General features: G+C 39.9%; 1 protein-coding gene across 4 annotated transcripts in view; it reads right to left on the reverse strand.

Annotated features, from left to right (window-relative positions):
- The window catches only part of BIVM (basic, immunoglobulin-like variable motif containing), a 79,708-nt gene that overhangs the window by 31,343 nt on the left and 35,625 nt on the right, over window positions 1-12,740 (reverse strand). For 2 of the 4 annotated variants that reach the window (XM_019443929.2, XM_019443928.2), the window contains exons 7-10: window positions 11,232-11,364; window positions 9,781-9,867; window positions 7,454-7,550; window positions 4,922-6,591 (exon numbers count right to left, since the gene is read on the reverse strand). In XM_019443929.2, the coding sequence (XP_019299474.2) occupies window positions 6,298-6,591; window positions 7,454-7,550; window positions 9,781-9,867; window positions 11,232-11,364 (611 nt within the window). In that variant the 3' untranslated portion in view covers window positions 4,922-6,297. Of the gene's footprint in view, window positions 1-1,795; window positions 2,319-4,921; window positions 6,592-7,453; window positions 7,551-9,780; window positions 9,868-11,231; window positions 11,365-12,740 lie in introns of those variants that run through there. The other 2 variants (XM_053889942.1, XM_053889842.1) reach the window with 2 other exon arrangements.

Below are 12,740 nucleotides of genomic sequence, written 5' to 3' on the forward strand. Positions count from 1 at the left end.
AACAGAGGGTTACTGGAGGGGTGGGGGGGGGGTGGGGGGCTAAATGGGTAAAGGGCATCAAGGAATCTACTCCTGAAATCATTGTTGCACTATATGCTAACTAACTTGAATGTAAATTAAAAAATAAATAAATATAAAAAAAGAAAATGAAACAAAGCAAAATCAATTATAGGACAGCAGTCAAATATTCTTTTTACATATATATATTTATACACACACACACACACACACATATATATATATATATATATATACTTGTATTTATAACTGGAGGATTATTGATAGTCCTCTTTAAATGGTTTGTTCTTTCAGACAAACTTAATAACCTCATGAAAATTATTTCATGTCCCAAAAGAGCTCCCGAGTCATCTAAAACACAGGTCACCTGAATTCTAAATTAAATGCTTTACCTTCCTTACTTTGATTTTCCCAGAAAATCAGAATGCTGAACTTCATGCGTCAGCTCAGTGATTTTACGAATCATCAATTCTTCATAGAGGCTGCCACATAAAATGCCTAAGTCTTTGCTGAAGTTTGAAGGGTTCCTGTCACCGAAAACTGCTTTCCTTCCCATAGAGTTCTATGAAGAAAATCTTCAGAAAGCAGTGAAGAACCACTAGAGGGCAGCAATAGCGCGTTGCTTTAAAACAACAACAGACTTTCCCTTTCCCCGATACAAGGTATCCTTCAAAAATTTTTAAGCAAGGCAAAACTCATTATGGGTGTATTTCAAGATTACTCACACTGCAGAAAATATAATCATCATCTTACTTTATTTGAAAAACTATCAGTGTCACATCGTGTACAAGTTGTCTCCACACTAAATGACAGCTCCTCGCTCAGTGGCCCCTTCCGCAGGACTCCCACATACTCTTGCATTTACCGCGGACAGCAAGTATTTGCAGGACTCTTGTCCTCCTAGATTACAGCTCCTGTGCCCACCTAGGGACTGGCACAAGGTACCACCAGCTTCCAGAACAGCCACTCAAAGGTGAAGGAGGAGGAGGAGGAGGGAGAGAAGGATGCTTAACTTATAAAAAGACCAAAACTTCAGAAACAGCATTCACAGGTTTTGATAAAGCAGAAAAACACTTAATTTCAAAGACACACACAAAACCAGCCAGATATATGCACAAACGACAATCTTTTAAAAGCCTATCACAGAGGCCGGGAGGTTTAAAAAAAAAAAAAAAAAAAAGGCCACTGTGTACCTTTTGAAATCTTTTCACTGTTGTACTACATGAATTCCCTAGTCCAAAACTCATAATAAAAAATTGTAAAAGTTACTTTTGAAAAAGAAAAAAAGGTCAAACACCTGTCCACACTATCCTTGTTCTCTCTAATACGCGTAAGTGGAGCAGTGGACCAGGACTCCGGACCCGCGAGCAACACTACCGGTAGGAAGTCCGCCTCATTTAACTCCACGCTGACCTCACCAAACGGACCGATGCTTTTAACCTTTACAATATTAACTAAGCTTTCACTTAAATAACCCCTTTACTCCTCATACCAACCCCGCGTGCAGATACTATTACTACCTCCACTTTGCAGACGAGAGGAGGAAAGCACTGCCCCTAAGTAACAAAACCAGAGGACTGCAGCCCAGCGTGGCACTCCTGCAAAGCGGGGGAAAGCAGACACTTGAGAAAAAAACGTCGCGAAGGAGATGCCACTGCTACCCCCGCGGGAGACCGTCGCCCTGCCAACACCACGCTGGGCCCAAAAAAAGGGAGCCGGGAGTAACTGCCTGACGCGGGTCCCTGCACCCCGAGAACCGACGATGCGTTAAGGATACCCACGGCGAGGATCTTCCCTTCCAGCGTCTCCGGGCTCACTTGCCGCCCGGAGCACTCCAGCAGCTTCCAGAGCCCCTGGACCCCCATGAGGCCTCCAGCGACACTCGGCGGCGGGGTCGCGGGAGACCTTCTATTCCGATCCTACCACAGCCTGCACCACCGCAGGGGCCCGGGCGGGGCTCCCCCTGCTCCCACCCAGGGAAGGTGGAAAATAATACAGGGTTTCCAGGGAAAACCGGCACCGGCGAAAACGGCACTTCCTGGCGGCTGACAGTGCCTCACGGAAGAAAGGCGGGAGCCCAGAGAATGGCCGGCGTCAGGGAGGCGCCAGTCCTCCGCTCTCCTAAGGTTTGGCCCAAATGTGTGCCCTCTTAGCGGAAGACCAGTGAGGGGAGTACGCAGACCAAACAGCCAGGGGGTCCCCCAACACCGACTGTCCCGTAGAGTTAACGCGTAAATCCACACAAAATGGGTTGGGCAGACCGGTCTCCGCTTCCATTTAATAGCTGCTCAGGGCGGAAGTCCCGCCTCACAGCCCTACGTATAGTCGCTGCGCCCTTTTCCTTCCGGAAGCGAGGGGGTGGTGCAGCCTCCGTGTTTGCGTCTTGTCATTCCCGAGCTTGCTCCACGCTGGCGTTCTGTCGCAGCCAGATGTTGGAACTGTGCTCTGAGGTCATTGATTTCCATGTGGTTTTTCCGTACCATCCCCCCCCCCCGCCCCCCACCGGCCGCCACTTCTGCAAACTCTTAATACCAACTTTAGGACAAAACTATCAAAAATTGGTTTTTAGCAAAACCACTTCCCAAAGTGTTGTTTTTTTGGTTTTTTTTTGCATTTCCTCCATGTGTGGAATAATCCCCACAAATTGTTCCTACTTGTATTTTACAGAGGTTAATATAATTGCCTATTCCATTTTTGTTCCCCCCTCTCCCCACCTGCAACGTAGATTATAAACTTATTGAAACCAAGAATTATCTTGTTGACTGTTAGAGCCCCACTCCCAACACTTAGGGATTCCATAAATACCCCCAAATGACCTCTGTCGGCCTCTAATCTAAAGCTCTCCAGTACATCGTGCACCCCCTGAAAGAGAATTTCCCTGCAAGCCAGGCAGCCTTTGGTCCAAATCCTGACTGAGCCACACAATAGCCCTGTGTTTGTGGGCTGAGTTGTGTGCACCTCTAAAATTTGGATGTTAAAGCCCTAAACCCCAGCCAGCACCTCAGAATGTGACTCTATTTGGAGATGGGGCCTTTTAAAGGTGACTAAGTTAAAATGAGGCTGTGAGGGTAAAGCTAATCCAATCTGACTGGCGTCCTTATCAGAGGAAATTTGGGGCACACAGAGAGAGACACCAGGGATGTGCACACTGGGGAGGGACCATGTGAGGACACAGCTAGGAGGTGGCCATCCGCACGCCAAAGAGAAAGGCTCGGGAAAAACCAAACCTGTCAACACCTTGATCTTGGACTTCCAGCCTCCAGAACTGTGAGAAAATAAATGTGTTATTTAAGCCACCCATTCTGTATGGTAGAAGACACCATATGATCCTAAGCAAGTTTCTTCACCAATGAGAGTCTGAATAAAGTGGAGATGCCACCTCCCTGGGGTCGTTCTGAGGTCAGTGATTTAATATGAAACACCTAAGGGGTCATAGTGCTCAAATTAGTTTGTTGAGGGGGGCCTGGGTAGCTCAGTCGGTTAAGTGTCCAACTCGATCATGGCTCAGGTCATGATCTCATAGTTCCTGAAATGGACCCAGCCCGGGACCCACGTGGAGCCTGCTGGGGTTCTCTCTCCCTCTCTCTCTCCACTCCTCCCCCACTCATGCATGTGCACGCGCACTCTCTCTCAAAACAAATAAACTTAAAAAAAGAATTTAAAATAAAATTAGTGTGTTAAATTAATGGTTGAAGGAGAATATGCTACGGGTAAAACTAATGTACAAACTGTGATGGCTCACAGAGCAACTTGCCTGAGCTCTGTTAGGTGTCTGGGAAAAGGAAAATTTGGAAGTGTTTTTGCTGCTGCACCAGCTTGGCCTAAAGATGGGACACAGTAGTAGGGAAAGGAACAGTTTCAGGATTTGATCTAAATGAACATTTTTTATGCCTAAGAGCTGAGTAAAAACAAATAGCCAATGAAGGCATTTGAGTATTAGAAGTGCTTTTAAAACCAGAGCAACATTTCTTGAGTACAAAATATTCTTTTGAAGGAACAGGAACTAAGGGATGTATATTCGATTTACAGTGAATTGGCTCCTTTAGATGCTGCTTACAGGGCTCACTATCAACATTCTGAGCAGTAAAATACACATCATTTGGAGAAATGATAGCAAGGACTATCTATAAAATCACTGTTCCAAACACTGTACGTGCATTAACTTATTTATTCTTCAAAACAATTTGTAAAATAGATGATATTATCCCCATATTACCAATGAGGAAATAAACACAGAAATATTCATCTTAACTTCCCCTACGTGATACAGCTAGCAAGTATAGAGCCAGTATTTGAGCCTTCAGTGCTTCTATGGAGACTCCTAGGAAGAGATGACCAATAAATCAAATAGGACAGGAGTGTTACTAATCTTGAAAGAGAAGTGTGCAGTAACTTGCATATAGTTTTTGGAAAATTAGTCTCTGTAAACCTTACTATGCTCTTAATAACTGCCAAACTTGTATATCAAGTTATTAAGTAATCCTATATATCAAGACTTTTCTAAAATTATTTATGGCCAATAGGCAATCTGTATAAACTCATCCTCTTTTCCTAGGTGTTACTGTATTCTCCATGTTGCATTTGTCTCCTTTCCTCTTGGTTCCTCCTATCTACCTCTTCTCTTAAATATTTCATTAAACTCAGTGAAACTGCTGATATTCAACCATGTTTGACCTACAAAAATGACAACTTTGTTTGGTTCAAGCTTATATAATTAAATTTTCTACTTCCTATTATGTAGTCTTACAGGAATCTAAAATTATAGTCATAACGTATATTGTTTCATTGATTATAAAAATCAGATATAAGATGGTTTCTTATCTACTTAGGCGGAATTGTCACGGGCTTCAAACCAAATTCCAAGGGTACTCCCTATGTAAAAAAAAGGTTCACAATATTCACATTATTAAAAGTAGAAAACAAAACTTTATTTGATGAAAACTTCTTAAAAGTTCCAGTGTGAAGTAACAAAATCAACAACCTACAAATCTCTCAGTCCTTTGCATTTCACGCAAAATATTCTCTTCAGAAAAATGACCATTTCACAATATATATCCCTGTCTGTAGGCTAGGCATGTCTGAGTGGATAAATGGATATAAAATTCAAAAGAGAAGAAAATGAAAATATTTTAAAAATAAAAATCTGAACCCTCTCCTTGAGGTGTATTGCAATATGGTTACCAACATATTCAGCACCTTGTAATAATCAAGTTACTGATTTGAGTCATGAACAGCCCCTGAAATGAAAGAACATGTCACAGGCTGACAGCAGAAGAAAAATTGACATCAACTAGAGAGGAGCTGAAATACATGAAATCCACTCTTTCTGAACTATTTAACACTCACTACAAACAGCTAATTGTATGACTTAAAAAAGGAAGCAGCTCAGAGTTGGGAATATGGATATTTGTCCTCTGAGTGGCAATGGCATTCCTAATGCATCTTTAATGCTGTTAACAACATAGGACTCCACACTCAGGGACCAGTCAAATATTGGAAGATCTCATTTCACAGATTACCTTGGATATAGAAACTTTGAATTCCACTTTTCTTTTATTCTATCCCAAAACAAGGTTCACTGTAGACAGAAGTCTTTCAAGGCCTGAAGATCTTGTCAATATTGGATGGTAACATACCAAGTCAAGAAAGCCAAGAATATCCCGAATCAATGCACCAATAGAAAAGATCAGTTTCTTGAGTCTTCACTTTGCCTCTTTATTGAGGATCCTGAAAAAGTTAGTCAGGAAACAAATGAGGCAGGCAAGATGCTGCTTGCAAGTAAAAGAATTCTAGACTCGCTAAATAATTTTAAATGAGCTTTAACCATGAGAGAAAGCTAGAAATCAACAGCCCCAATTTTCTTTAAAAGGGCAGATGGTACCTTTTATCTTGAGTTTAGGAATAAAACTATCTGCAACAAATGTGTGGTGATCGAGTTATAAGAAACCACTTCATGCTTAAGTATTTCAAATCATGATGCTATTAAGTGAATTTGTGTTTGATTTGTTTATATGTAATTTTATTGGATTTTGTGAAATTGTCCATAATGTTTATATACTCTTATAAAAGGACAATAATCTGTGCTTACCTGCTTCTATATCTGAAATCACCCATCATAATCATATACAAGCTTATTTACTGGAGAACTACAAGGTTATATTTTGTACCACAAGCTCTGTTCCTATTTAGTGTAGACTTAATAAAACCTTCTACTGTCTTAATGCAGTCTTGTATAGAGCAGTCGTGTTTATAACACAAGTTGTTCAGTACCCAACATGGTCAGTCATTCCCATCATAATCACTGTAACCCTGGTAACCACTGTTCCTTCTCTCATGGATACTGGACATCTTTTTCCATGCCGAGTCCTGATGGAAACTAGCACTGAAAGACCGGCCCAGGCGCCCATGCTGCTTCTTGGAGATATTATCTTCACTCTCAGATTTGGCTATTCCCTGGGCATGTGTTGGAGGTTGTGATTCTTGTCTAATGGTTCCAAATGGAAAGTTCCAAAGGCCAAATCGTTGCCAATTAAGTCTCTGGAATGCTATGATGCAATGCAAATTTCCCCCAACCTGAGAAGAAAAAAAAAAAAAAAAAGTTAAGAAAGTGAAAGGAAATTAATTATACTAATAATGTGGGTTCCTATGAATTGCCTTATTTTTCCCCCTTCACCTGCCTCAAAACAGTACTTACGCTTTTCAGATATCATCAGATCACCTTATCCTGCATCATTCTTGACCAGCTGCCTTTACAAAAATATAACAATGCCCACAGGAGCCAAAACAACGCCCCCACCACCCATATGACTCTCCACTGGTCACACACACTGCTGCTTCCCCATCTGCCCAATCCAAACACCAAGATCATTCCTCTTCCTGTCTCCTATATGTTCTTGATGTTAGTAGGACCATATCAGTGGAATGTCAACTCAATCCACAGAATCTACTTTCACTGAGAACCTCCCCAAGCCTCCTTGTTTGTACACATGACTCTGCTTCATGGCCACAGTTCATTTGGCTCAGAAGTGAACACCTGACCCAAGCTGGGCCAAAACTATGGGACTGGGCCTGGGCAGGCCACTCTCAGCTTATCTAGACTGCTCACCTGAAAGGGAGACATAAGCTGAAGTTCTTGATCTTCAGAAAGTAAATATTCAGACAGATAAGAACAACATATAACTCCCAGAAGAATGAGACAGAGAAGCTACTTGGCCCCTGCCACCATTCTTTTACCAGGTACCAGTCCCTTCTGATTCCGGGCTATCCTCCTTGTGTTTTCATTCTAAAGATACCCCTCTTTCCTGAACATAATTTTCACTCTTCTATCTGAGATAATCTGAACTGGATTTCTATTATTTACAACCTAAGGAGTACTGAGTAAAACAGTGCCTTTTGTCAGCTTGGGAAATATCTTCAGATACAATGGTGTTCTTACCTTCTTTGTTTTTCGATACTGCAGCCCCCTCTCTAAGTGTCGGATATCTAGATATTCTGGATTTTGAGTGTTGAGATCAGTAACAATATCTGCCCACCTATAGTGAAAAAGGAAGGATAAAGCACACTTTTCTCTAAGTACAAAATACCACTGTAATGGAACTTTTCACATGAGCAATTTGCTACAATATTACCATAACGATAATTCTTTCATAACAAGATTGTTCCACATCCTAAGCCCTAATTCTTTTTTTATGACAAGTCTGCTTAACCAACTATTGCCAAGATTCTCAGTTCAAAAAATGGCTACTTTCATTATGAAATACATATTTATCAACCCGTTAAATGACATCCTGCAGGCTAGAGTAGAAACAGCCCATATTTCCTTTTCAATTAGAGTTGAGTTTTCAAAAGATTTCAAAGTTAACATGTGTTTATTCACAGATAACATGATTGATTGTATAGAAAACACAAAGCAATTACAAATTACTTTGGATTATAAAACTATTACTGGAATTGTGAGTGAGTCTGATAAAAACGCAAGATTCAAGGGCTATGTAGAAAAATAGATTGCATTTTTGTACACTACCAGAAACTAATTCAGAAGTGAAATTTTTTAAAGGAAGGTGCCAAGAGGTACAAACTTCCAGTTATAGGATAAATAAGTACTAGGGATGTAATATACAACATGGTGATTATAGCGAACACTGCTGTGTGACATACAGGGAAGTTGTTAAGAGAGTAGATCCTAAGAGTGCTCATCACAAGGAGAATTCTTTCGTTAACCTACTGTAGTCATCATTTCACAATATATGTAAATCAAACCATCATGCTCTACACCATTAACTTATATAGCAATGTGTGTCAATTATGTCTCAATAAAAGTGGAAAACAGACAAATTTTTTATTGCAAATGGTATCGATTTGCAATACCATCAAAAAACATAACAAACTTATGGATCTGTACAGCATAATGGCTACAGTTAATAATACCGTATGGTACACTTGAAACTTGCTGAGAGCAGATCTTAAGTGTTCTCACCACATATAGGCAGAAAAGGTAACTACGTGAGCTGATAGATATGTTAATTGACACTTGATTGTGGCAACCATTTCACAAAATGTAGATCAAATCAGCACACGGTACACTTTAAATATATACATTGTATTTGTGTATTACAACTCAATAAAGCCAGGAAAATAAAAAAAAAAAAGTAAAAAAAAAAAAACAAAATAACAATATCACATATTGGAGAAGATATGAAGAAAAGCTGGGTTCTCCATACATTGCCTGTAGGAGTATAAAATGGCATAACCCCACTGGAGAACTTTCTCCCAGCTTCTTAAATACACAGCTATCCTATAATCAGCAACCCCAATCCTAGATACCTATCCAAGAGGAAGAAAACATATAAACATGTCCTCCAAAAACTTGCACAATAAAATGTGGCAGATCCATACAGCAGAAAATTATTTGGCCATATCAAGGAATGAAGTTCTGGTCTATGCCACAACACAGATGAACACTGAAAACATTACTCTAAGTGAAAAAAGATACGAAAGTCCACATATTATATGATTCCATTTATAGGAAATGTCCGTATCAGGCAAATGCACAGAGATAGAAAGTAGATCAGTGTTGCCAGGGAGTGAGGGGAGGGGGCTGGGGAGTGACTGCTAATGGGTATGGGGTTTTAGTTCCTAGAATTAGATCATGGTGGTTGATGCTCAACTCTGAATATACTAAAATCCACTGAATTGTATACATTTTTAAAAGGGTGAACCTTATGGTATGTGAATTTTATCTCAGTGAAGCTGTTACCTAGAAATTTTCTAACGATGTAAACATTAGCGTTCCTAATAGCTTTACCCACATAAGACCAAACTCAAAATAATCCAAATGGTGATCAACAGAAAAATGGATAAAAAATCGTGGTACACTTACACTAGTTAATACCACTCAGCAGTAAAAAAAAAAAAAAAAAAAAAAAAAATCATGATATGCATGACAAAGTAGATGAATCTCACAAGGTTACTTAAATGATAGAAGCCAGATAAGAAAGAATATTTTATGACTCCATTTACATGAATTTCAAGAACATGCAAAGCAACCCATCATGACAGAGCAGAGGCTGTCTATGGGGACTGACAGGAAAGGAGAATGAGGGTACTTTCAATACAATGAAAATGTTCCATATCTTGATTGCAGTGATGATTACACAGGTATATTCATTTATCAAACTCCACCTAATTATACAATTAAGATCTGTGCATTTCACTATATGTAAATCTTACCTAAATTAAAGAGAATAAGGGAAGTTAACATACTTTTTACAGTGAATAGCAGGATGTTTTCTACTTGATTCTCCAATTAAGATCCAATACTCTACTTCTTGTGGTGAGAGGGGACCCCTGCTAAATATAAAACAGATTAAAAGTAGGCTTAATAAAGGTCATTCACTCCCTTGAAAATATTGCTTCCACTATGTTAATAAAAAATATACTAAAGTTATTCAAAGATGACATTCATTAATACTAGAATAGATAATTGGAGTTTAAGCTTGAACAAACTTCTTAAGACCATTAAAGAGAAAGTACAAATAAAACTTAGGTCTTGATCTCAATTATAAAATCTAGGGATAAAAAAAAAAAAGAAAAAAAATGAAATATACCACCTCTTAGAATCTAAAAAAAAGAGAAAAAATCCTAGCATCCTACAAGCATTCTTCAGCTACTCGTCTCCTTTCACTGTGCATTTAGAAATTTTCAAAAGGCATCCTAAAAATGAAACCCTAAAGTCAGATGCCTAAATCCGACTCCGGGAAATTCAAGTAGATCTAGAGGGATTTGCACAGTTGTAAAGGCATCTCAGGTGATGCTTAGGTACAGGCAGAGGTATGGAACTCTCCCCTAATGGGTACAAAGTTGGACTACCTACTTTTTCATGTTTTATGTTTGATAGATGTCTGGAGTAAGGTGAAGCCTCAGGATGAAACCATAGAAGAAACAATATACCTCACCTCCAGAGAGATGAATAAAACATTTTAGGATTTGGAGAGATCAAGTACTTTCCCTCTTGTTCCTCATTCACAAAATTATAATGTCCAGCTTCCTGGTTCTCCCAGATCTCAGGATACTGCCCCAGCATCCCCCAACCCCACAGTGCCTTGAGAGGGACTCATGCTTGCATGGCCTCCAGCCTCAAAGAACCCAACCTATCCCCAGATGAGGAAGCCATGTTCTCCCTGCCTGACCTTCAGCCTTCACCAAAAGAAGAGGGCTGCCCTCTCCTCCTCCTCAATGACCGATGCTACCCACCCAGGACAACACTGATAAATTCCACATTTTTCACTAGGAGGAAAGAAGATGCTTCTTAATGTGCTCAGTTGGGACAACTTTTTGACACAAGATCCCCTAACTCATTTTCCATGTGAACAATGGATGAAAACACAGTGACATAATACGTGAAGTCCTTTGCAATCATTTTGTAATAAAGATAAAAGTGGTTTTTCAGATGTCTTTCATTGCACGAGTCTGAACAACAGCATCTAAGTGGATAATGTAAAAAGCCCAATTAACCAAATGCAATTCTGCAAAAGAACTAGCTAAATATTTAGAGCATAGTCTAACTTGATGCAAATGAAAGAAATAATCAAGGCTTCCAATTTCTGAGTGACTAAATATTTCCTAAATGCTTTCTTTTTTTGGTGAGTTACCCACATAAAATATGGAAATGCTTCTCTCAGTGAGTTATCCACATAAAATATGGAAATCCTTACCTGAATGCTTTATTAGCTTTAACAGGGGTTGCTTCGAAGCCAATTGGACAAAAATAATGATTTTGGCAATGATAGATATAAGCCAGTGATTCATCTTTCAATCCATGAGTTAACTTCGACAAGGCCCCAGAAGCTACACAAAACAAAAGCAAACAAACTGAGGAACCATAAAGCACTGTGGACGCTTTACGCAAATGACTAGCTAAGGACTGAAGGGAAGACATGACTTGGAAGACACTGACATTGCTGGGGGAAAAGGAGAAGATTTATAGATACACAAAAATATGAATAAATGTAGTTTCGGTTTTACCCTTTTGACTGAAATTCAGATAAACTGAATAGGAAACTTAAGACCTGAAATACGTCCTTGCTTACCAAAATCTTCTAATAACACCCACTTGTCTACAGAATTTAATTACCACATAAAACCTAACACCTAGTGTGTACAACAATGGTCTCAACTTTTCTGGTTGTGCACATCTGTCATGGGAAATTTCTGAAACAACATGCCCATGAGAAGCATTTTTGTTTATAGATACTATGGTACTAATAGGACTTTATAGAAGACATACAAAAGGTAGGAATTTTGAAATTAAATTAAAATACTGACAATATAGGGGTGCCTGGGTGGCTCAGTTGGTTACGTGTCCGACTTCAGCTCAGGTCATGATCTCACGGTTTATGGGTTTGACACCCCCCCCCCCCCCCCCCCCCCCCCCCGCATCAGGCTCTGTGCAGACAGCTCAGAGCCTGCAGTCTGCTTTGGATTCTGTGTCTTCCTCTCTCTCTGCCCCTCCCCCACTCACGCTCGCCTGCTCTCTCTGTCTCTTTCAAAGATGAACAAACTTTAAAAAAAATTTTTTTTTAAATAATGACATTCTATTATGTTCTTCTCATTCCACAGTGGTCATCTCACACAGCCCCAGTAATGTATACGTCCCCAGTTTGAAGAGCACTGATGTTGATGGGTAGATAGTACACAGACTCCAAAAATGTAGACTTTCCCCGCTAATACACACTTTAATGTTTCTACAAAAGTTACCCAGACAGGAGGGACAGGTTTCTCAAGCCAAGTAATAAGAACATCTCTCGGACAGGCTGGTCATACCGCAGACTCCTTCTTTTATATTTCCCACAGCTATATTAGTTGTGAAGTAATTTCAAAAGTAGTATCATAAGCAATAAGTTTTTACCAGCACTCAATATTTAAAGCCATTGACTGAGGTCTCATTAACATGCATCTCCCGGAAGAAACTAAATTATTCATGAACAAATAGCCCATTAAAACTAGAAAGCCTAAAAATAGGTGAAGTAGATGAAAGCTTGCAATTTGTGGTTTCTCTAATTGACTTTCTGGCCACTGAGATGGCTGGAGACCACTAAAAACAGCAGGTCAATAGCTGTAGCACAGCTAAGAAGGCAGGACCCCACCCTACCCCGTAGATACACACAATTTGTGGGCTCCATGGAGACAATAACATTTCTGGCTTAAATTCTTTCTCCAAGGCT

The sequence above is a fragment of the Panthera pardus genome, unplaced genomic scaffold (genome assembly GCF_024362965.1).
Source record: "Panthera pardus isolate Hobbes unplaced genomic scaffold, ASM2436296v1 HiC_scaffold_1, whole genome shotgun sequence".
Classification (NCBI taxonomy): Eukaryota; Metazoa; Chordata; class Mammalia; order Carnivora; family Felidae; genus Panthera; species Panthera pardus.